Source organism: Schistocerca gregaria, chromosome 4 (assembly GCF_023897955.1).
Source record: "Schistocerca gregaria isolate iqSchGreg1 chromosome 4, iqSchGreg1.2, whole genome shotgun sequence".
Taxonomy (NCBI): domain Eukaryota; kingdom Metazoa; phylum Arthropoda; class Insecta; order Orthoptera; family Acrididae; genus Schistocerca; species Schistocerca gregaria.
The window spans coordinates 450,544,660-450,569,578 of NC_064923.1; the positions used below are offsets into that span (position 1 = coordinate 450,544,660).

At 39.7% G+C, this 24,919-nt stretch overlaps 1 protein-coding gene across 3 annotated transcripts in view; it reads left to right on the forward strand.

Moving 5' to 3' along the window:
- LOC126266605 (E3 ubiquitin-protein ligase LRSAM1-like) overlaps window positions 1–24,919 on the forward strand; it is a 189,562-nt gene that overhangs the window by 113,426 nt on the left and 51,217 nt on the right. For all 3 annotated transcript variants that reach the window (XM_049970929.1, XM_049970930.1, XM_049970931.1), the window contains 2 exons: window positions 5,275–5,374; window positions 7,822–8,065. In XM_049970929.1, the coding sequence (XP_049826886.1) occupies window positions 5,275–5,374; window positions 7,822–8,065 (344 nt within the window). The remainder of the gene's footprint in view (window positions 1–5,274; window positions 5,375–7,821; window positions 8,066–24,919) is intronic.

Here is a 24,919-nt window from a genome sequence, read left to right on the forward strand (position 1 = left end):
GACTACAGAACCAGTTGATTCAGTTGGTGATGCGAGGTAGAATCAAGGGCAAGACAGTTGTAAGAAATATTTTGATGTTACATTAATTAGTATAATGTCTGCTTAGCTCTGTGGCTGTGAAGCGCAGCCATTATTTTTTTTTTTTTTTTTTTTTTTTTTTTGTATATTGCTGTTTTAATATATTGAATACACAAAATTGACACAACAAACAGTTCTCAGTTGTTAACAGGATATTTTTTGCTCTCCAGTAGATACAGAATGTTGTTTCTTTAATATCTCAACCAGAAGCTTCCAACATGTGTTCTACTAAATGGTGTGTGGATGTGGTGGTTAATAAATCCCTAACTTTCTGCCATTCTCCTCCCAAGTGCTCCAAAGGTCGTTATAAGTTTTTGCCATGTGTTCTGGTCAGTTTTCTCATATGGTCCGTTTTGTCTCTGCCTGCATATTTTCAGTGGGGTTGAGGTCTAGTGGAGGAGGAGACCATATACGGACTGATATTTCATTTTGTTCTGGATGCTACTACTGCACCATCGCAGACATTTGAATTGGAGACTGACTCCTGCCACTGCAATCTGTCATTCGCAAAATAATTTTAATCAGAGTATACTAGACTATAATTTACTGACAAAAATACTGATTATCAAAAAAATGTTACTTTCTGCCAGTCATAATTGATAATGTTTTCAGCAAATGGTAATCACAGAATCAGTGTTCATCATGGAGTGTGTCCTTGATAGCTGCACAGCTGCTATGTACTCCAGACTTCCAAAGTTGTCAGTAAATGCCAGGAATTGCAGTAATATCAGAATCATTCAATAAATAACTCCCACAGTTGCTTTTTTTTTCAGAAAATATTTTTTCGTTAGAGTTAGAATTTTGTGACAATATGATTGACTGATCTGGCCTTGCAACATTAACCAAAACGGCCTTGCTGTGCTGGTACTGTGAACGGCTGAAAGCAAGGGGAAACTACAGCCGTAATTTTTCCCGAGGACATGCAGCTTTACTCTATGATTAAATGATGATGGCATCCTCTTGGGTAAAATATTCCGGAGGTAAAATAGTCCCCCATTCGGATCTCCGGGCGGGGACTACTCAGGAGGATGTCGTTATCAGGAGAAAGAAAACTGGCGTTCTACGGATCGGAGCGTGGAATGTCAGATCCCTTAATCGGGCAGGTAGGTTAGAAAATTTAAAAAGGGAAATGGATAGGTTAAAGTTAGATATAGTGGGAATTAGTGAAGTTCGGTGGCAGGAGGAACAAGACTTCTGGTCAGGTAACTACAGGGTTATAAACACAAAATCAAATAGGGGTAATGCAGGAGTAGGTTTAATAATGAATAGGAAAATAGGAATGCGGGTAAGCTACTACAAACAGCATAGTGAACACATTATTGTGGCCAAGATAGATACGAAGCCCACACCTACTACAGTAGTACAAGTTTATATGCCAACTAGCTCTGCAGATGATGAAGAAATTGAAGAAATGTACGATGAAATAAAAGAAATTATTCAGATAGTGAAGGGAGACGAAAATTTAATAGTAATGGGTGACTGGAATTCGAGTGTAGGAAAAGGGAGAGAAGGAAACATAGTAGGTGAATATGGATTGGGGCTAAGAAATGAAAGAGGAAGCCGCCTAGTAGAATTTTGCACAGAGCACAACTTAATCATAGCTAACACTTGGTTTAAGAATCATGAAAGAAGGTTGTATACGTGGAAGAACCCTGGAGATACTAAAAGGTATCAGATAGATTATATAATGGTAAGACTGAGATTTAGGAACCAGGTTTTAAGTTGTAAGACATTTCCAAGGGCAGATGTGGACTCTGACCACAATCTATTGGTTATGACCTGTAGATTAAAACTGAAGAAACTGCAAAAATGTGGGAAATTAAGGAGATGGGACCTGGATAAACTGAAAGAACTAGAGGTTGTACAGAGTTTCAGGGAGAGCATAAGGGAACAATTGACAGGAATAGGGGAAAGAAATACAGTAGAAGAAGAATGGGTAGCTCTGAGGGATGTAGTAGTGAAGGCAGCAGAGGATAAAGTAGGTACAAAGACGAGGGCTGCTAGAAATCCTTGGGTAACAGAAGAAATATTGAATTTAATTGATGAAAGGAGAAAATATAAAAATGCAGTAAATGAAGCAGGCAAAAAGGAATACAAACGTCTCAAAAATGAGATCGACAGGAAGTGCAAAATGGCTAAGCAGGGATGGCTAGAGGACAAATGTAAGGATGTAGAGGCTTATCTCACTAGAGGTAAGATAGAAACTGCCTACAGGAACATTAAAGAGACCTTTGGAGAGAAGAGAACCACGTGTAAGAATATCAAGAGCTCAGATGGCAGCCCAGTTCTAAGCAAAGAAGGGAAGGCAGAAAGGTGGAAGGAGTATATAGAAGGTTTATACAAGGGCGATGTACTTGAGGACAATATTATGGAAATGGAAGAGGATGTAGATGAAGATGAAATGGGAGATACGATACTGCGTGAAGAGTTTGACAGAGCACTGAAAGACCTGAGTCGAAACAAGGCCCCCGGAGTAGACAACATTCCATTAGAACTACTGACGGCCTTGGGAGAGCCAGTCCTGACAAAACTGTACCATCTGGTGAGCAAGATGTATGAAACAGGCGAAATACCCTCAGACTTCAAGAAGAATATAATAATTCCAATCCCAAAGGAAGCAGGTGCTGACAGATGTGAAAATTACCGAACTATCAGTTTAATAAGCCATGGCTGCAAAATACTAACGCGAATTCTTTACAGACGAATGGAAAAACTGGTAGATGCAGACCTCGGGGAGGATCAGTTTGGATTCCGTCGAAATGTTGGAACACGTGAGGCAATACTGACCTTACGACTTATCTTAGAAGAAAGATTAAGAAAAGGCAAACCTACGTTTCTAGCATTTGTAGACTTAGAGAAAGCTTTTGACAATGTTGACTGGAATACTCTCTTTCAAATTCTAAAGGTGGCAGGGGTAAAATACAGGGAGCGAAAGGCTATTTATAATTTGTACAGAAACCAGATGGCAGTCATAAGAGTCGAGGGGCATGAAAGGGAAGCAGTGGTTGGGAAAGAAGTGAGACAGGGTTGTAGCCTCTCCCCGATGTTATTCAATCTGTATATTGAGCAAGCAGTAAAGGAAACAAAAGAAAAATTTGGAGTAGGTATTAAAATTCATGGAGACGAAGTAAAAACTTTGAGGTTCGCCAATGACATTGTAATTCTGTCAGAGACGGCAAAGGACTTGGAAGAGCAGTTGAACGGAATGGACAGTGTTTTGAAAGGAGGATATAAGATGAACATTAACAAAAGCAAAACGAGGATAATGGAATGTAGTCAAATTAAATCGGGTGATGCTGAGGGAATTAGATTAGGAAATGAGACGCTTAAAGTAGTAAAGGAGTTTTGCTATTTAGGAAGTAAAATAACTGATGATGGTCGAAGTAGAGAGGATATAAAATGTAGACTGGCAATGGCAAGGAAAGCGTTTCTGAAGAAGAGAAATTTGTTAACATCGAATATAGATTTATGTATCAGGAAGTCGTTTCTGAAAGTATCTGTTTGGAGTGTAGCCATGTATGGAAGTGAAACATGGACGATAACTAGTTTGTACAAGAAGAGAATAGAAGCTTTCGAAATGTGGTGCTACAGAAGAATACTGAAGATAAGGTGGATAGATCACATAACTAATGAGGAGGTATTGAATAGGATTGGGGAGAAGAGAAGTTTGTGGCACAACTTGACTAGAAGAAGGGATCGGTTGGTAGGACATGTTTTGAGGCATCAAGGGATCACAAATTTAGCATTGGAGGGCAGCGTGGAGGGTAAAAATCGTAGAGGGAGACCGAGAGATGAGTACACTAAGCAGATTCAGGAGGATGTAGGTTGCAGTAGGTACTGGGAGATGAAGCAGCTTGCACAGGATAGAGTAGCATGGAGAGCTGCATCAAACCAGTCTCAGGACTGAAGACAACAACAACAACAACAACATCAGTTCAACATTTCTTTTGCAGATACTATTTTTCTACTGTGCCCCATCACATTTTATGGCCTTATGCCAGCATTGTGGAACAGCATATATTTTCTGGTGGTAAAAACTGTTGTGCTGTGCTAATATCCATATTTTCACTACTTTAATTGTGTTCTCATTATCTTCAAAATGTGTCCTGAGTGGAGAATCTGTAAGTGATGCAAACAGGTGGAAACCACACCTATTTATTGATGTGTTCCTGGGTTCTGAGACTTGTGTGTCAACGTGCTTTGTCGTGTTGGATTCTTATCAAACCAAACATGTCAGATGGTTCTTGAGTTTACCTACTGTCTTCACATATGCATCTGAATTAATGGCTGACCCTTCTAGCAGACATCCACGAGAATGGCTCCCTCACTTTCCCAAAAGACTGTCCTCATTACTTTCCCAGCAGAAGAAGCAAAAAAGTCTGCAGTTGAATTTCATGACCCGTTTCTGTCCAGCTGACAATCAGATGTATTCTGCAAAATTAACTGTATAGTTTCTAACAAAAATACTTGGAGCCACAAATGTGACCCGTTCACTTATGTGAAAATGAACACATCTGCTGTTATAATTATGTGTCCAACAGTCTGCACAAGATTCCAACACTATACACTGCAGAAATCTGAAGAGGAAGTTTTATATCAGTTGAGCAGTCCATATGCTGCATGTGCAAGTTATGTAGTGGTTAATGGTAAGAGATATCCAATACATATATTCATTTTTCGAGGCCAGATTTTTTTAATACTTGGTTCTGTTTGTTGAAACTAAGTGTATATAAGAAGCTGGTTTTGTTCTGTACAATTTTTTCATCGATAACATCTGTCAGAAATCGAACAAATATCATGCTGCGCACTTTTTAACAGATATATCATCCACATTTGAGATCACTTAGTGGATTCGTAAAGAATTAAGTTGACTCTTAGTGATATAATAGATGTTTAACAAGATATGGCCTATATTTGAAACATGCTATTGCAGACAGGTGTGAGAACGTGGCAGCTGCCAACACTAGTGTCTGAAAGTTCTTTGGTTACTGTCTTGGATACAGCACTGTAGGCTGCAAGTAATAGGCTGACTGGTTGACAGTATAGGTTGGGTATAGGAACCAACCCCTATGATTAAGTTTTTGAAGAGTATGTGAAAGAGTAAAAAACAGGGCTGTGCTACAATGCTAGAAAGTGAGTGAAAATTCCTTCTTTGTTGTAGATAGTTATGTTGCATTTGTCGAAAATAATTTTCAGATGCAATGGAGGCACTGCTAGAAGAAGAAGGGAAACATGAACAGAAATTGAGGGAGTATGAGCAAGACAGAGCTGAGACAACTCGCACATTGTTGAGCCAGTGAGTAAAGTTGCATCCTTCCTTCTTTTTCCTTCAGAAAATTCTTCCTCATGTTGACTGTAACTCTGTCCATTGTTAGGATGTAATTGAAATAAATTTGTGTTCTATAAGTTGTTGTTATTTCAGTCAGGAATTTCATATTGTAACCTTTTCCCTTTTAAAAAGTTCTGCTAATATTATGACAGATTCTATGACCAAGCGTCTGTGGCATACAGACACAACTAAATAAAAATTGTATTATATTAATTGAACTAATAATTAGACTGGATTTATCTAAACATATATTCGTTACTGGCAGTCCTGTAGGACTTATTTCGTTTAAAGTTCTTTAATTTTAATGTTTCTCATAGCTTAATTTCAGTTGTGTGCTTGCCATTTATTCATTTTAAATAATATATCTGTATGTCATTCTATATAGTAACAAAAACATACAAATAAGGAAATTATACCCAATTAAACTTAAGTTACAATGTGATGGCCTATAGGCTTTTGACTTACAATGCTAGTAATCATAATTAAATTCAGTATATTAATTTATGTTTATAAATTTAACTGTCTAAATATTATATTTAAATTTTATAATTAATAGTTTAACATTGCAAGGAATAAAATAAAATGAAAAAAGTATCAGTGTCTGGGGAAACCGAACCAGGATCTGCAAGTTATCATTCTTTGCTCGAGACCACTCACCCACCATGGAGTCTTGACAATGGCACTCTAAAAATCTCTCATACTCTGTGTTTGCACAATATGCATGTTCAAAGAAAACTGCTAACTTTTTGAATTCGGCAATCTGTGTTAAATGATTGACTCCATATTAAATACTTGTTCAGAACATATCTCACCATCCCAAAACCAACTTCATGTTCACTTAAATTACACTCCAGTGTTGTTTCCACTGTGCTTACTGCAGTCTTGGATAATATGTTACATGCAGCTTGCTGCAAAGAAAGTTGTTAAGATTTTGTTTATTGCCTTTCTTGTGTAGTGGATGTATCATGCCTTCCACTCTCCTGGGAGCTTTCTGTCTTCCAGATTTTTTCAATAATTAATTTTAGCTTTTTTTTATTTTTGATAGAGACCTAAAAATGTTCCACTATAATAGAGTCTTCCCGACCAGCTTTGGAAGGTTTTAACAAATTCAGATTCTTTTATAATGGGATAAACCTTTTAAATTTTCAAGCGTGAGCAATTAAGAAGCTGCTCATAATATTTTGCAAGTGTTTCGAAATTTTCAATGTTACGTATGCCAAATCAGTAAGCCTATCCCACGCACCTCTGTTGTTAGATTTACATTTGAGGTACATCAGCTTAACTCTTTAAATGTCACTTTCTCCTCCAGAGGTCTACTAGAAAATTGCTTCTTTAGCAGATCATCTACAGAAAACACTTTCATACTGCTTCATATACTCACTTGTTTTACCACTATTTAGCCTGTAGCCTTTTGACATACAGGAATAGCAATCACAACTATATGGAGTATATTAATTGTGTGTGTATAAATTGAAGTGTTATTTTTAAATTTTATAGTGGATAGTTCAACGTTGTGAGGAAGAAAGTAAAATGGAAAAAAGAATGTTGGTATCAGCAGGAATTGAACCCAGGTCTGCAAATTACCAATCTATGCCTTCATTGTATGCCCACAATGGCATCTCAACAACATTTCTTTAAAACGTCAGTCCGGGCACAGTGGCTAGAGACAATAGTGTGTGTGTGTGTGTGTGTGTGTGTGTGTGTGTGTGTGTCTGTCTGTTTTCTACTTTAGAAGAAGGCCCCATGGCTAAAAGCTAGAATATATAGCAGTCTTTTCATTGTGTCTGTGTGTGACTCAATGTCTCCACTATATGGTAAGATTCTATCATTTTCATTATATTTCTGTTAGAACTTTGTTAGATGAAATTTGACTGTCTTTGCATAGAAGCCGTTGCTGTAATCAGACTGAAAGCTTGCTGAACAGTTGTCAGAAAACTGATTCCATATTCTATGGTAGGCTACCTTGACGAAAACTGTTGAACAAATCTTGACGATTGTGATTGTTACTTTCATATTGTCACTTTTGTAAAGGACAATAATGTCAGAGGAAGTTATGTATAAAGTGAAACTGAATATTTACAGTTTTGTTACATATTTATTGCCTCCCACCCTTACCCCCTCTCCTCCCCTCCCTCCTCCCCACCCCACCCCACCAACACCCCCACGTACCCACCCATCCATCCCCAATTCGAGTGTGATTGAATGTATGATATTGCATTGCATATAAAACTCTTGTTACATCGATTTTCATTATACACTTGTGACAACTTTATTGGTTCAGTTAATAACAGGAAAAATAATTTTGATGACAATATTGTGTGTCTGCCTTGCAGTATAATTTTCTGTGTGTATGGATTGTGTATTTTTTGAGAATTTTGTGCACTATGGACAGTGACATACTACTTTCAATTCAGGGAGCTGGAAAATAACCAGCAGCTGCTGAGCTTATTGTCAAGCCAGGATCAGAACAAGAATGAGCTCTTGAGAAGATTGCACAAAGATGAGGAGTTGCAACGTGCAGCTGTTGGGGCCCTGTTGGAGCGAGGTGATGCACGCTCATGGGGGCTTGTGCAGCAAGTAGCTATTGTAAGCTCCCAGCTAAGTGCACTTACTGCCCTTGAACTGGAACGCAGGCGTCTTGATGTAGCAGAGCATGTGGTAAGTTTTAGGTTTTGTATTGTTACTTTGCTTTTTGATTCTCATATTTTGCTCCCTTTTTTTAACAAACTAACAAGTTAAGGACATTTTCAGATAAGCAATAATTTAATCAATCTGGAAAAGAAATTGGTAATTTTAGATGAGAAAAAAATTGTGATTGATTGATATGAATACCACAGACCATAGCACAATTCAAAGGCATGAATAATGTGAATAAACTATTCAGAGGCAGGAATGCACCTACCAATGCAACTGCTAATAGGTGGTCCACTTCTACAAACTGAGTTTTGTAGGGTGTGAGAAGTATCATGTCCCACATGCGGTGCAAGTTCATTACAGCTGTGCCTCAATATGTGATTTATTGCTTCATACTACTTACGTAATGAACGTTTTGATAGGAAAAATACAGTATAACATAACATCATAAACACCATCACTTGTTTCTAAATGTTGAATAGTGAAATTTACTGCAAAAGCTGTATTTAGCTAATAAACAGCACTTTGCCAATTTTGGAAAAGCATGGTTGACCTAAGAAAGCTGATGTGGAAGTGTAAAATGCTCGTACATCAGCATAGTTCACATAAAGTAACTTTGTGGTTGGCAGATGTTGGTGGAGGAAAGGACATTGTTGCTGGCTAGAACACAACTTACCATGTACTCACGTGACCAATGTAAATCACTTAATATTTAGCTCTTCCCCCTTCACCCTATGTCATCTGAATTGCCTGACAAAGCTTTGCCTGCGAAACAGGCAACACTGTGATCATATGGAGGCTGAGAAAAAGACATGGTTGGCTCCTACCACTAAACTTACTAAAATTTCAGTCCCAACAGTATTTTAATCAAAGTATAGCCACAATAACCTCCAGGAGGAGTCAAATTGTGCAAACAGTGTGGAGATGCTGTAATCATGTATAATCATGATTTAGAATACCTGGCACTCCAAATAGGCAGCTGCTCATACTCGGCCTCATAGTACTGTAAACTTCGTGAATGCTTCAGCGCAACAGCAAAACAATGTGCATTAGAATGATGAATTCTCTCCGGAGCCCAGCATTCATTTGCTGGGTACAGGCTTAGGTGACCCTGGGTTCCCGAGGTGGGGACTGGTAAGCACTGCCAGTAATCTGTCACTATAAGCTCTGGGCATGCTTCAGCAACCACTGTACAGCTCAGCGATGGAACTTGCATGTCACAGGGAAAGGAGATCTTGGCCTGACAGGGAAGATGATAAAAACCTCTGTAAAAGAAAGCCCTTAATCCCAAGATGTGATGCATGCCAGTGAGGTGCATGGTCATTGAGATGGAACTGTTGTTAGCACGCAATCTATAGGGAATCTGCCACATCTCACCTCAGTTATATGAGGCTTACCTAACCAAGTGGAGCTCTGTCTGAGTGGACTCCTTATTTCCCCAGCTGCTCATAAAACCAAGAGGAAACCATTGAAATTTTCTCCTTGTAGCAGAATGGGTGGGCTGCCAGTAAGTACCAACTCCCAATTACTCAAAAGGCCCCATGTGACAAGTCCTCCAGATACTGTATTCTATCAGAATAGATCAGTATTTCGTAACAGAACACACACACTGCAGCTCAGAATGTGTTTTTGATAGTTAAAAGTGGCTCTGAAATGAGATAAATGGGCTCAAGAAGGTATGGTCAATATGCAAAATATCGTGAAGAAGGTGGATTAAAATCTGGTAAAATCTCCCAGGGCATGTCAGGGCAGATTTACTTCACTTAAGTGTGCGGCCTTATGTCCCAAACACACTGTGCTTTTTTTAATGCCAGAATTTTTACACACTGCTTTAGGATATAAGAGAGAAGCCACTTGTGGCAAATGTGGTAAGACTGCCCACAATGGAGTCATTTGTTCATTTCCTTTGAAGTGTGTGAAGTGTTCCGGGAATCATCCTGACTGGAGTACGGACTGCAGCTTTTATGTTGAAGAACAGAAGCTACAAGAGATTAAAACTATGAAGCACATCCCATATGATGAGGCCAAAAATATGTATAAGCCCATGCAGCCACCTCCATTTGCTACCTCCTTTGTGTCAGCTCTTAAAAAGCTTGTTCAGAAAGCTGATGTTGGTACACAAATGGGGGTTGCTAGTGTCAGCACTAGTACTTGTGTTTGTCAATGCACTAGCATTGCCGCAGTTATTTCGAAGCCTGTACCTGCCCCCAGAAAATCAGAAAAGTCTGTGTTTGCTGACGATGTAGAGGTCCCTGTCCCTCAGTGGCTTGCCTAGTCCTCTACCCAGCACTGCCATAACCACTTCCATGGCTGTGGATCTGAAGCCTCCCCAGGCCAAAAAATCAAAAGCCAAGTGTCAACTGCAGACAGAGATAGGAAGTAAGTAGTCCGATTGTATCAACATCACTCTCTTTGGTGTCTCTCATGATTCATCTTCAGAGCCGATGGACCTTGATGTCATCTGGGCCACTCATCTCGCCACAAGACTGACAAGGAACCACTTCAGCACAAAGTCATAAGTTCAATCTTTAGTAAAGCTCATTTCAAAGTGTTGTGGTAACAATTATGACAGGAAAAATATTAGCTATTAATGGTTCACTATCTACATCAGGAGGGTGACAGAAAATGAGTGTCTAGGAGATGCACTGATCAACCTCTGATGCATCTGCCCATGAAGATTACTAAAATTTGGTTTTAAGTAGAAATTGAAATTAATCACTGAAAGAAAAAAAATGTCAAAATTAACTGGAGCAGACAGAAATTGTTGATGATGGATGCTTTTCTGTTAGTGACCAAATTGACTTGTAGAAAATGCTGTAAAATTTAGAGAAGATTACATCTTTTAATACCACCATTAATTTTGCGGGGCTGGAATCTGTTATTTATGGGCGAAATGGAATCATAACTTGGAGACCGTGGCCAACTCATTTAAGGTTCTGCACTTGCATTCAAGTTTGCAAAATGCTTCATGATGGTCAGCAGTTAATTTCAGGGACACTGCAGCAAGTTGCAAATGAATAAATAGCAAAATACTAATTGTATTTGGCCTTTGCGTCTCCACACCACAATCTGCTAAGCTCGTATTGGTTGTTGGCTGTAACAATAAAACATCAAAACATTGCATGTATCTAGGAGAACTGTTAAAATGAGAACTAATAAGACTGAACTAGTTTACATTAATATAATTGCAAATGGTTTTAACCGAGTGAGGTGGCGCAGTGGTTAGCACACTGGACTCACATTCGGGAGGACGACAGTTCAATCCCGTCTCCGACCATCCTGATTTATGTTTTCCATGATTTCCCTAAATCATTTCAGGCAAATGCCGGGATGGTTCCTTTGAAAGGGCCCGGCCGATTTCCTTCCCAATCCTTCCCTAACTCGAGCTTGTGCTCCATCTCTAATGACCTTGTTGTCAACGGGACGTTAAACACAAACCACCACCACCAAATGGTTTTAAAGCTAATACATGAAACTTACATAAGATTTGTCTACACAGAAGAAAGATTATTTACTGATATGCAAGGAACACAGCTATTGTGCATCCTGTCAGTACAAAGACTAACAGACAAGAGTGTGTGTGTGTGTGTGTGTGTGTTATATATATATATATATATATATATATATATATATATATATAAAACAGAAAGAAACTTCCACATGGGAAAAATATATTAAAAACAAAGATTCCAAGACTTACCAAGCGGGAAAGCGCCGGCAGACAGGCACATGAACAAAACACACAAACACACACACAGAATTACAAGCTTTCGCAACTGGCAGTTGCTTCCCTCTTTCCTGACGAAGCAACTGCCAGTTGCGAAAGCTTGTAATTCTGTGTGTGTGTTTGTGTGTTTTGTTCATGTGCCTGTCTGCCGGCGCTTTCCCGCTTGGTAAGTCTTGGAATCTTTGTTTTTAAAATATATATATATATATATATATATATATATATATATATATATATATATCTGAGCAGGAACACATTTCATACAGTCGACCACAATCAGTCACAGGCTGACTGCCACTATATCTTTGAAACATTATTTATGAAATAATAATTACATTTCACCAAATTAATTGGCATGGGTCTGCCCATGTAATGCTTCATTCCTATGGGATCTATGTATTACAGTTCACAAAAAATGATCATCGACATTCAAGAAATGTACATAACAAACCAGTAACTTGCACCATGAACAACAAATAAAAAAGGGCATGCCACAGTGATCACAAAGCTTCGTACCATCAAGATTGAAGGAGAACTCCTTGGGAGTTACATCCCATGAAAGACGTTTTGCTAGTTAGGTATCCACTTTTAAAGAATGTATATAGAATCATATGTAAAGGGGTGATGAGAACTGAAGGAATGTGATGTCACCACAACCGAATGCGGAGCAATCTGTCATGGAGCTTATTGTGAAACTGGCTGTCCTTTAAGGCATAGTTGCAGATAGTGCGATAATATGTTTTGTAGACATGGAAAATACAAACATCAGAAGGCAAAATTTGTCCAGTGGTTCCATGTGGTGTAAACTGCCATGCCACACACTTTTCAGGAAGGATAGTTTGCTCTAAAGACATACGTTTTTTATACACAGACAAGGAATTGAGCAAAAGCAAGTAATTTTGATCAGCTATTGGCCAAAAGCAGTGCACATGCCATATTTGTAGTTCTCTTGGGCTAATTTTCCCACTCGAGCTTGCTCTGATGTAAATATTCCCTACTGCTCTTGCAAGATCACACACGTGATAAAGAATCATAGGGGGCAGAGCATTTCCAACTCCTTGCAGCAAAATAACTCTCCAGCCAACTTACCATCCAGATTAACAATCTACCTAATTGTATATGACATTGATGTCGCTTGATCTTGATAAAACACTCTTCGTCCCTTTAATTTCCAGGGTTACTTTCATATTCATAAGCACTTCCTCTTCAAATCTTGATCATCGAAGTTGAAAATAAATTCCGTTCTGAATGCTGGGATAAGTTTGCTTATCTCATCCACAAACTATCTGGCTAACTCTGCAGTTTGTCGAGCATTGTCAGGTTGAAACTTCCTGGCATATTAAAACTGTGTGCCCGACCGAGACTCAAACTCGGGTCCTTTGCCTTTCGCGGCAAGTGCTCTACCATCTGAGCTACCGAAGCACGACTCACGCCCGGTACTCACAGCTTTACTTCTGCCAGTATGGTAGATGGTAGAGCACTTGCCCGCGAAAGGCAAAGGTCCCGAGTTCGAGTCTCGGTCAGGCACACAGTTTTAATCTGCCAGGAAGTTTCATATCAGCGCACACTCCGCTGCAGAGTGAAAATCTCATTCTGAAAACATCCCCCAGGCTGTGGCTAAGCCATGTCTCTGCAATATCCTTTCTTTCAGGAGTGCTAGTTCTGCAATGTTCGCAGGAGAGCTTCTGTAAAGTTTGGAAGGTAGGGGACGGATATTGACAGAAGTAAAGCTGTGAGTACCGGGCGTGAGTTGTGCTTCGGTAGCTCAGATGGTAGAGCACTTGCCCGCGAAAGGCAAAGGTCCCGAGTTCGAGTCTCGGTCGGGCACACAGTTTTAATCTGCCAGGAAGTTTCATATCAGCGCACACTCTGCTGCAGAGTGAAAATCTCATTCTGGATTGTCAGGTTGACACGAAATTTGAAATTTTGTTTTCTTACATCTTCTAGTTCTGTAGCACTGTTTAAAGTTATGGAACGATCCACTGCTTCCCTTGAAATCACTATTACCTATGTCAAGCACAATTTGATGTGCATAATGTACTAGGTCAGTATTGTGCATATCCTGACATTGTTTCAAACATCCTTGAAACATACAAATAAGTTATTTTAACAAGCGCGTCTTGTCTTCCCTTGAATATCCATAGTTTTTCGTATGCACTTAACAGTGATATTGCTGTGGACTTAATCAAAATCTGTTAATAATTTTTTTTAGTAAGTTACAGATGATCTTCCATTTATGCAATTATGTTTAATACCTGCTCTTTGAAGAGGGTTGCCCAGCATTTGCATGGTAATATCCCACTGGCCACGAAAGGATCACACTGTTAAAGCCGTAGCCAAAAACTTAGCGCGTATGCCAAGGAGTATGTGCCCATCGTGACTGGGGCAAGGGGATTCTGAGTAATGGATTGCTGGCCAGGTAGCCATTGCTAAGAGTGGTTGGCGCCCATGGGGTGAGCCCATGTTGAGAGTGGGTGGCACCATGGCAGATGAGCCACAAATGAAGCAGATGAAGTTATCTCCTGCTGGTTGTCGTAGGGCTCCAGCAATCTCAATGGAAGGAAAGTCCTTGTACAATGCAGAAAGATATTATCTTAGAATGTTCCCTTCACTGGCTATGTAATGAGAGGAACATAGGGCTAAGCGGCAAGCAGAGAAATACTCTGCAGTATTTGGTTTGCATGAGGACTTGTGGGCATTCCTTCTTGGCCACAAAGCAGTCATTTTTTGTGAAGATCATAAAGACAAGTTTGGGGAAGTGGGAGCCATCTCCAAAATAAAAAGTGGATCAGTTGTGATCAAAACATCATCCCCTGCACAGTTATGGGTGCTGCTTGCTTGTAACAAGGTGGGTGACTTACTAGTGACTGTCGCTCCCCATGATAGTCTGACTATGGTTCAGGGCATCATTTTTCACCAAGACCTGCTCTAGCAATCAGATAGTGAGCTACACACCAACTTGGAGTAACTTCGTTCGTTGTGTCCATAGGGAACCAAAGGACAATAGGGTTGCTAACAGTGCCGTCATCTTGGCCTTTGAGGACATTTCTTTGCCTGAAAGGTCAAGGTGATGGTGCACCAATGTGATGTGAAAGTGTGTGAGTGTGTGTGTGTGTGTTTGTTTCTTTGTGTTTGTTTGTTTTTCCATGCAGTGCTTCATGTATTTTAAATTTAGGCACATGCCTTCGGCTTTGCAATGCTAGCCCCATCTGTAGATATTGTGGATAACAGTTGCATCCAACAAACATTCCTTGTGCCCCCCCCCCCCCCCCATCTGTGTTTAATGCGAAAAGCACAGATTTTACTGTTTTTCATAAAGAGAAGAAAATAAAGGAATATAAGACTCTGGACAAACTAACTTATCAAGTGACCAAGAAGTAGTATGAGCAGTTGCACCCAGCATGTGTAACAGTGCCATATGCTACACCTATGACGACGTCATCCCCTTTAGTGACAGTGCTCCCACCCATTACACCTCCTTGTCTTTTGACAGGACAGGGTCCCTCGGTAGAATTCCTTCCAAGGCTTTTGCCTGTCTTCAACCAGTCACCAGCCAGTGGCTGGAGGAGCCACAGCTGGTGGTCGCAGGGCTTTGCAATCATTATCATTACCTGAAACTCATACAGAGAAGCCATCACATTCATCCAAATCTAAGGAGAGGCTTGCCATAGCCGTTCACAGTATAATGTCCATAGTAAGGAATCCTGTCTGATGCTCCTTATTTATTGACGATTTTGTGGTGGTCTGCTCTTCCTCCAGTACTGGAACAAGAAGTCACCTGTTGCAACTTACAGTGAAGAGGTTGGAGGCATCGGCTGCAAAGACTGGTTTTACATTGTAACCAGAGAAGTGTGTGTGTGTGTGTGTGTGTTCATTTTAATCATACTTATCATGCTTTTACTTTACTCGAGTTACTTATGTGGGACACTATCTTCCATTTGAAAGACTCTGTCAGGATTCAGTGCCTCATTTTTAACTCAAAACTGTCATGATTACCACACCTAATGGTCCTAGGCAAGGTCACAGAAGGCATTTAACATCTTTAAAAGTTGTATACTATACAAAGTAAGGGGATCAGTTTAGCCACGGGCACTTACAGGAGCAGCCTCACACCCAGTCTCTTTGCTGGGGCTTGTGAATCACCAACTACCACCCAGTGACAACTCCTTGTAGTCCACCAGGTGTATACATTCCTCACCACTCCAACTTTTGAGAGCATCATACCATTATTTGTCCAACTATGGAATGCCTCTTTACCAATCATCCACAGGCAACAAAGTCATTTGGGATCCTCGCAAAATATGTGCTGGAGTCCATTGGTGTGGGGCACTACAGGCTCAAACCCGGGGTTTTAACCTACTCCCACCCTGGTTACTCTAGAGGCCAGTAGTAATTTTAGATTTAGTGCAGTACAGGAGCAATTACACTCCTGCTTATGTTTCTAATACAATGTTTCGTCAGACTTATTGAGGGCACTGGAGCTGAGGTGTGCCGTGCCTGCTAAATTCCTTGTTTTCTGACTGCCAGAGTGTCCTTTACTGCAACATTGGTATCCAGCTGATAAAGTTGTCCAGGGTATCAAGGATGTTCTTCTCCTCTAATAAAGATTGGGGAATTAGGAATCTTTTTGCTGGGTGCCAGGGCACATGCACACATCAAAAACAGTTTTGCATCACCTCAGTTCCAAGAGTTTCGGAACCTGTATAGAAAATTAGAATAGAGATCAACATAAACATCATTTCTGCCCCTTTTATTGCGCATGAGAACCACACATTGCATGTTGTACCACCATACAGCGAGACCTTCAGAGGTGGTGGTCCTGATTGTGTACACACTGGTATCTCTAATACCCAGTAGCACATCCTTTTGCATTCAGCATGCATGTATTTGCCGTGGCATTCTATTCACAAGTTCATCAAGGTACTGTTGGTCCAGATTGCCCCACTCCTCAATGGTGATTTGGTGTAGATCCCTCAGAGCGGTAGGAGGATCACATCGTCCATAAACAGCCCTTTTCAATCTATCCCAGGCATGTTCAATAGGGTTCATATCTGAAGAACATGCTGGCCACTAGAGTCGAGCGATGTCATTATCCTGAAGGAAGTCACTCACAAGATGTGCACAATGGGGGTGTGAATTGTTGTCCATGAAGACAAATGCCTTGCCAATATGCTGCCGATATCGTTGTACTATCGGGTCGGAGTATGGCGTTCAGCCTGCCGGGTTGCTTCCAAACATGTCTCCAACGATTATCTGGTTGAAGGCATATGTGACAATCATCAGTGAAGAGAAAGTGATGTCAGTCCTGAGTGGCCCATTCAGCATGTTGAGCTCATCTGTACCGCACTGCTGGTTGCAAAGATGGACATCGCCATGGACGTTGGGAGTGAAGTTGCGCATCATGAAGCCTATTGCGCACTGTTTGAGTCATAACACATCATCCTGTGGCTGCACAAAAAGCATTATTCAACATGGTGGCATTGCTGTTGGAGTTCCTCTGAGCCATAATCCGTAGGTAGTGGTCATCCACTGCAGTACTAGCCCTTGGGCGGCCTGAGTGAGGCATGTCATCGACAGTTCACATTTCTCTGTATCTCCTCCATGTCCAAAAAACATCACTTTGGTTCACTCTGAGATGTCTGGACACTTCCCTTGTGGCGAGCCCTTCCTTGCACAAAGTAACAATGCGGAGGCAATCAAACCGTGGTATCGACCTTCGAGGCATGGTTGAACTACAGACAACGCAAGCCTTGTACCTCCTTCCTGGTGGAATGACGGGAACTTTTCGGCTGTCGGATCCCCTCCTTCTAATAGGCCCTGCTCATGCATAGTTGTTTACATATTTGCACAGGTTTAGTGACATCTCTGAACAGTCGAAGAGACTGTGTCTGTGATACTATAACCACAGTAAACATCTATCTTCAGGTGTTCTTGGAACCAGGGTGAGGCAAAACTTTTTCTTGTGTGTGTTGTGTGTGAGGAACAAAAGGGTAAATAGCAACTAAGGAGGCATGTTGTAATCCTCCGCTAGTTCAGTGTGCCATCTTCCTGCATACTATTACCTCACTGTGGAGGTGCAAAACCATGTGTTGATGGGAAGAAGAGTGGCTGGAAATGACAGCTCCTTCCAACCACACACATGGGATGAGGTGCTCCCCACTTGTCTTCGCATAGGCCACAGCCCTATGACATTTGGTTTCTTGCACCAGCAAGGTGATTTCCAATGTGTTGGGCTTGTGGAGTACAGATAACTGTGCACTGCATTTTATTAAACCATGTGGCAGAGGATAGTGACAGATTTGTCAGAAGATGTGCCCTCTGTATTAAGTGACATTCAGACAAATATGATTAGAGTTTTAAAGTGTTGTGATATGTTCAACTTGTTTCCTAAGATTTTAGGGAGATGTTCTTAATATTCTAACTGGGTGATTGGCTCCCCCATGTTTTTTTGTTAACAACCAGCCAGTCACATTTTGCTGTGCTGCTATTTATCTCCTTTGTTATTTTCTTCATGTTTTAATCCCAGGTATAGCACCTTCCACCATTTCTCCAGTTTCTTACAGCATGTGAGCTGGAGCGATTGTGTGGGTCAACACTGGTAATGTGGAGTGAGTGAGTGAGTGTGGGTGGGAGGGAGGGAGGGAGGGAGGGAGGCAGGCAGGCAGGCAGGCAGGCAGGCAGGCTCACTTTTTATATTTACTCCTCATGGTGTGACAACATCTTTAGCTGTTTAGCCATAATCAATCAATTGTTTCATAAACAAAAAAAAACCACACACACACACACACACACACACACACACACACACACACACACACACACACACAGAGAGAGAGAGAGAGAGAGAGAGAGAGAGAGAGAGAGAGAGAGAGAGAGAGAGAGAGAGAGAGAGAGAATAATATCTAATTGTAATTTGATTTCATTTTAAGCATAATGGGAAAGTTACTACTCTATGCGGATTTCTATTAAATTTACATTTTTCTTAATATTCTTGATGTTTTAGTGAAGAACTAAATGGCTTTTCATAGAAAACACTCAGTAACATATATCAACTGAGTCACCAGCAACACCTTATTTATGTTAGACCAGCCAGGAAACATCAAAGCCTTTCATGTTCAGTTCATTTCCTTCTCTCTATTGCAACATTGAGTTGTTGAGCTGGAAAAAGAGTAGAACCACTTTCTTCCTTAAATTCATTTGTGTCTTGGAGTTACAAAATACTAATTGGTCCCAAGTTGAAACAATATAGACCATTAATTAGCCATTAAATATCATCAAAAACCTAGTTTGACTATAATGGACATGATCCCTTTGTGGTGTTACTAATGTTTTAGTTTGCGGATGAATAACTGTGTGGAATTAAGTTCATATTATACATATGAAACTGTCAAATAAAGTCTTTCTCCAGGCCAGGAGCCACATGCTATACTGGAGAAATGATATTGTGTCATATCAGCATTGGGGTTTGTTGTAAACACAACATACAGTGAAGATAAAACTACAGTGTTGCAGACAGTAGTGGGTGTGCCTCCATAAACACATCTCCCTCATCTAAAACTACTAGTCTAGCAAGGCATTGTAATCTCACCTGTCCTTCCTAATTCCATCTATTGTCCACATTAGTCTTTTATGAAGATTTGAGAAGAGTGAAGTTTACTTAGCGCTTCATGTAGAGTTGGCTCCAGTTCTTCTTGCCTTAATGCCTGATTCTTGAAGCTGAAAATGTCACATTTCAGGTCCACATGTTTGGAGTGATCTAAATAACTTTGAAGATTGTTGTTATAGAATTTTTGTTTTTACATTAATATATTTTCTCACATTTTAGTATATCATACAGTCTTTTGATTTTTCACATTAATAAAGTCAACCCCATCCTCCTCCCCTCAATATGGCCTGGACATCAAATTACCCGTATCTGGCTGCAATCTCTTCATCCACAGTAACCTACATCTCTTCAAATTCTGGTAGTGCATAGCCATCACACCATCACAAAGCTCGTGCAAAACCATATAAATCAAATTTAAGCTCCCTTACATTTCCTCTGCTCCATCCATAAAATCCTTCTGCTCTGTGATCCCACAATCCTGCATTAAACCTCCCAGATTGAAACCCTTGCTGCTGCTCCCCAGGAACTAGATCAACATGCGCAATGCCACCTTAAAAAACTGTCCAACCTATTTATCTATTACTGCTGGCTTGGTCTACCACTATCCACCACCACTTCGAGAGCCTCCTTAAAACCTCCCCCCCCCCCCCCCCCCCACATCACCTCATAGCTGCCAAACTCTGTCTTACAGACATACTACATTTGCCACATCCTCAAGAGTCCCTCTTGCCACCCTGCAGAACCAAGAATCTAAACAGACTTGTAACACAGCATGGACCTGTCCTCCAAAAGCCTCAGTCCCCTAAAAAAAGGTTGGGCCTTATTGCCCAGAGAAGACTGTGTGTGTGTGTGTGTGTGTGTGTGTGTGTGTGTGTGTGTTCCTACATTTGACATAGGAAATGGTCCAATCCAACATGATGACTCACCCTGAAATTTTTCACGCTGGAAGAATACAGCAAAAGAAATGCACTGTTAAGATTTTAGCTCTTAAGACATACTGCAAGTATTTTTTTTTTAATGTTGAAGTTACTCATTTGTGTTACATGAAGAACTGCTTACAACTGTGATTTGTATTGCCTTTCTTGCCTAGCTTGTGATTTGGCCAATAAGCAGACACAGCTGTGACAAGATTATGTTACGCCATATAGCACAAAGTACACATGTGTGAATTTTAAGCATTGAAACCATACCAAAAATGTTTCAAATCATTAATTTATTGAATAACATGTAGTTCGTATCAGCAAACATTTGCAGATGTAGTTGTTACACAAGTGACTAAAAGAGGAAAGAAAATAAAGACATTGTATAATGCTACATTGCCAAGAACTTCCATCAAATGGGACTTTAATTTGTTAACATTAAATATCTTATAACATTTCTTGTAGCACAGTCTTTATGGTAATGTTTGAATAATGTATATTTTACTAACAATGAAACAGTTCCTGTTTATTTCCTGTAGTCATCACAAAAATGCGAAGTGTCTGTTGGATGGCAAAAATGTAAGTTTTCCTTATGCCAGGCACACCTGATAAAAGAAAAATTAATGCATTCACGCAACTAACAGTAATTGTCTAGTTTTATTTACACGCCACTGGAATGCATTATGCTGCATACTAGGCAAAAGTGAACAAATTTACAAAATGTGATGCAAACTGTCAGTGCAGAAACGACTGAAATTTAGCGATACTGTTCTGCTTGTAAACCTGAAATGACAAAAATCTATTATAAATTATGTTGTTCGACAATTTTCTGACAAGTGCTTAAAGCTGTCAGAAAGTGTTTTTATTGAGAGGCTGAATCCCATTATTAGTTCTGGGTGGAATCTGAGCTATATTTACAGTCTTTTTGTAATGCCCCTAATTACAGAGGTATCATTATGTCTAGGCCAAGAGTCAAACAAAACAATGAACTTTTTTCTGCACATGATAATATGATGATTTGGATGTAACAAGGAAAATTATTCTCTTGCAGTTTTCAGATTTTGTTATGTTAATTACTAGTTTTTTTGCAAGTAAACAGTTCTTTTTTTTATTTTTTGGTCCTAATTTGCCTTCAAGTTTCTGAATACAGATACCAAGTTGTGGACATAGTAATGCACTGATACTTATCATTAGCAATGTTGTATAAGAATGTGTCATAGCATTCATCAACTGCACAAGCGACTCTTCTTTTCTTCACTTTAAATGGTAAAGTGCAGTTTGCATGCAGTTCTTGCATGAAACCCAACTGATTGGCTTTATACACAGCATTTTAGGGAATAGCAAGAAGCTAGTCAGCTATAACAGCAGTTTGTACACTATCATTCTCCATAGTATTACCTATTAATGACATCTCCTCTACACATTTAGTTGAGGGATCTCATAATTTCGGGACATCCTTTCCTTTATAATTTTCTGCATCTGTTTAAACAGGTCAAAGAAACGGGAAAATCAGTAACGAATATCTCACTTGTAGTTCAGCGTTCCTAGTCTCATTTATCTCCCTGGGTATTCATGCACTGACTCTCAAGAGCAGTGCTAAACCTTTCATACTTCTTCAAGTTTCATTTTAGCATATATTTTGTACCTTTTGTAAATCTTTCTTCCATTTATACTTTTCATGTGCAGATTTACAAGACAAAACTATCTTTGCACACTGTTTATGTTGGTGTGCTTTTTCCCTCCTTCGTTTAGCCCAAAAAATATACAGTCTTTTCCTTGTCACTAGAAACTATTATTGTATATGTAGGTACTCTATTTTTTTCTGGACTTTAATTAGCTCAACACTCATTGTCAAAACACAGTTCACAAAATTGTCAGAATTATTTCCTATTTCTTCTAATGTTTCCATCATTTCTGATGATGTGTCAACATCATTCAAGTGAATGTCCAAGAAATTGACCAATTAACAACACTTATGTAGGTCTTCAGAGGAAGTAGGTGGCTTGACTGCATATTTCACCTTTGCAAGATTGAAAACATTAATTGGATTCCACATTACTGTAAAACTCTGGAACCTGCACAAAGGCAGTTGCTATTAGCAAATATATTCGAATACATCAGAAACAAAATTAATTCATTTTTATCTCCAGTGTTAACATTTAGTGGTTCTGAAAAGGCAACTGCTAATTATTAAGAGTATTAAATGAGCTGCAAATTCGAGAGAATAGTAATTTTGAACAGTTGCGTCAGAGAAACTGCCAATGGAAACTGGAATTCATTTTACAAATTATGATCATGTTGCGCCATGTTATCTGTTTGCTGATCAGCCATTGACCAAGGATACTTGCCCGCTTTGTTGTGAATGCACTATCTGCTACAGCTATGGGCTGTACATTTCTCTAGCTGTCTGGCATGCTATGAATTTGGCAATTTTCAATAGTTCTAAAAAAAATCGTTCCAGCGTATCTTAGCAGCTACATTTTTGACATTGTGTTTCTTTCAGTGTATTCTTTCCATATAAAAAACTTCAGGACAGATTTCGACATGTCTGATTGAACTCAACAGTTTGTTAGTCTGATAGCTGATAATATCTAGCAGTCTTCTTCAATGTGTCTGCCTACCACTCAGTGCCTCCTCTACGTGGTGAATAGCAATCTATCAATTTTGATTAAAGAGCTGTATTTTTATGGACCAAATAGGACTAAAAGTGAAACTAACTATGTTTTATCAAACAATTTGAAAGTTATACAGAATAAGATGTTGGTCTTAACCACTAAGAATTTAAAGTGATCATAGACTGGTATGATGCAATTTAAAAATACATGCAAAGCCAGAAAATAAGAGTAATGTGGCAGGCAATAAAAAATGCAGAGAATGATAATTTTATATGAGTAGGGAGGTATCAGATAGATTATATAATAGTAAGACAGAGATTTAGGAACCAGGTTTTAAATTGTAAGACATTTCCAGGGGCAGATGTGGGCTCTGACCACAATCTATTGGTTATGAACTGTAGATTAAAACTGAAGAAACTGCAAAAAGGTGGGAATTTAAGGAGATGGGACCTGGATAAACTAAAAGAACCAGAGGTTCTACAGAGTTTCAGGGAGAGCATAAGGGAGCAATTGACAGGATTGGGGGAAAGAAATATGGTGGAAGAAGAATGGGTAGCTTTGAGGGATGAAGTAGTGAAGGCAGCAGGGGATCAAGTAGGTAAAAAGACGAGGGCTAGTAGAAGTCCTTGCGTAACAGAAGAAATATTGAATTTAATTGATGAAAGGAGAAAATATAAAAATGCAGTAAATGAAGCAGGCAAAAAGGAATACAAACGTCTCAAAAATGAGATCGACAGGAAGTGCAAAATGGCTAAGCAGGGATGGCTAGAGGACAAATGTAAGGATGTAGAGGCTTATCTCACTAGAGGTAAGATAGAAACTGCCTACAGGAACATTAAAGAGACCTTTGGAGAAAAGAGAACCACTTGTATGAATATCAGGAGCTCAGATGGAAACCCAGTTCTAAGCAAGGAAGGAAAAGCAGGAGTATATAGAGGGTCAATACAAGGGCAATGTACTTGGCGACAATATTATGGAAATGGAAGAGAATGTAGATGAAGATGAAATGGGAGATATGATACTGGGTGAAGAGTTTGACAGAGCACTGAAAGACCTGAGTCAAAACAAGGCCCCCGGAGTAGACAACATTCCATTACAACTATTGATACCTTTGGGAGAGCCAGTCCTGACAAAACTGTACCATCTGGTGAGCAAGATGTATGAAACAGGCGAAATACCCTCAGACTTCAAGAAGAATATAATAATTCCAATCCCAAAGAAAGCAGGTGTTGACAGATGTGAAAATTACCGAACAATCAGTTTAATAAGCCACAGCTGCAAAATACTAACTCGAATTCTTTGCAGACGAATGGAAAAACTAGTAGAAGCCGACCTCGGGGAAGATCAGTTTGGATTCCGTAGAAATACTTGAACACGAGAGGCAATACTCACCTTACGACTTATCTTAGAAGAAAGATTAAGGAAAGGCAAACCTATGTTTCTAGCATTTGTAGACTTAGAGAAAGCTTTTGACTATGTTGACTGGAATACTCTCTTTCAAATTCTAAAGGTGGCAGGGGTAAAATACAGGGAGCGAAAGGCTATTTACAATTTGTACAGAAACCAGATGGCAGTTATAAGGGTCGAGGGCACGAAGGGGAAGCAGTGGTTGGGAAGGGAGTGAGACAGGGTTGTAGTCTCTCCCCGATGTTATTCAATCTGCATATGGAGCAAGCAGTGAAGGAGACAAAAGAAAAACTCAGAGTAGGTATTAAAATCTATGGAGAAGAAATAAAAACTTCGAGGTTCGCTGATGACATTGTAATTCTGTCAGAGACAGCAAAGGGCTTGGAAGAGCAGTTGAACGGAATGGACAGTGTCTTGAAGGGAGGATATAAGATGAATATCAACAAAAGCAAAATGAGGATAATGGAATGTAGTCGAATTAGGTCGGGTGATGCTGAGGGAATTAGATTAGAAAATGAGACACTTAAAGTAGTAAAGGAGTTTTGCTATTTGGGGAGCAAAATAACTGATGATGGTTGAAGTAGAGAAGATATAAAATGTAGA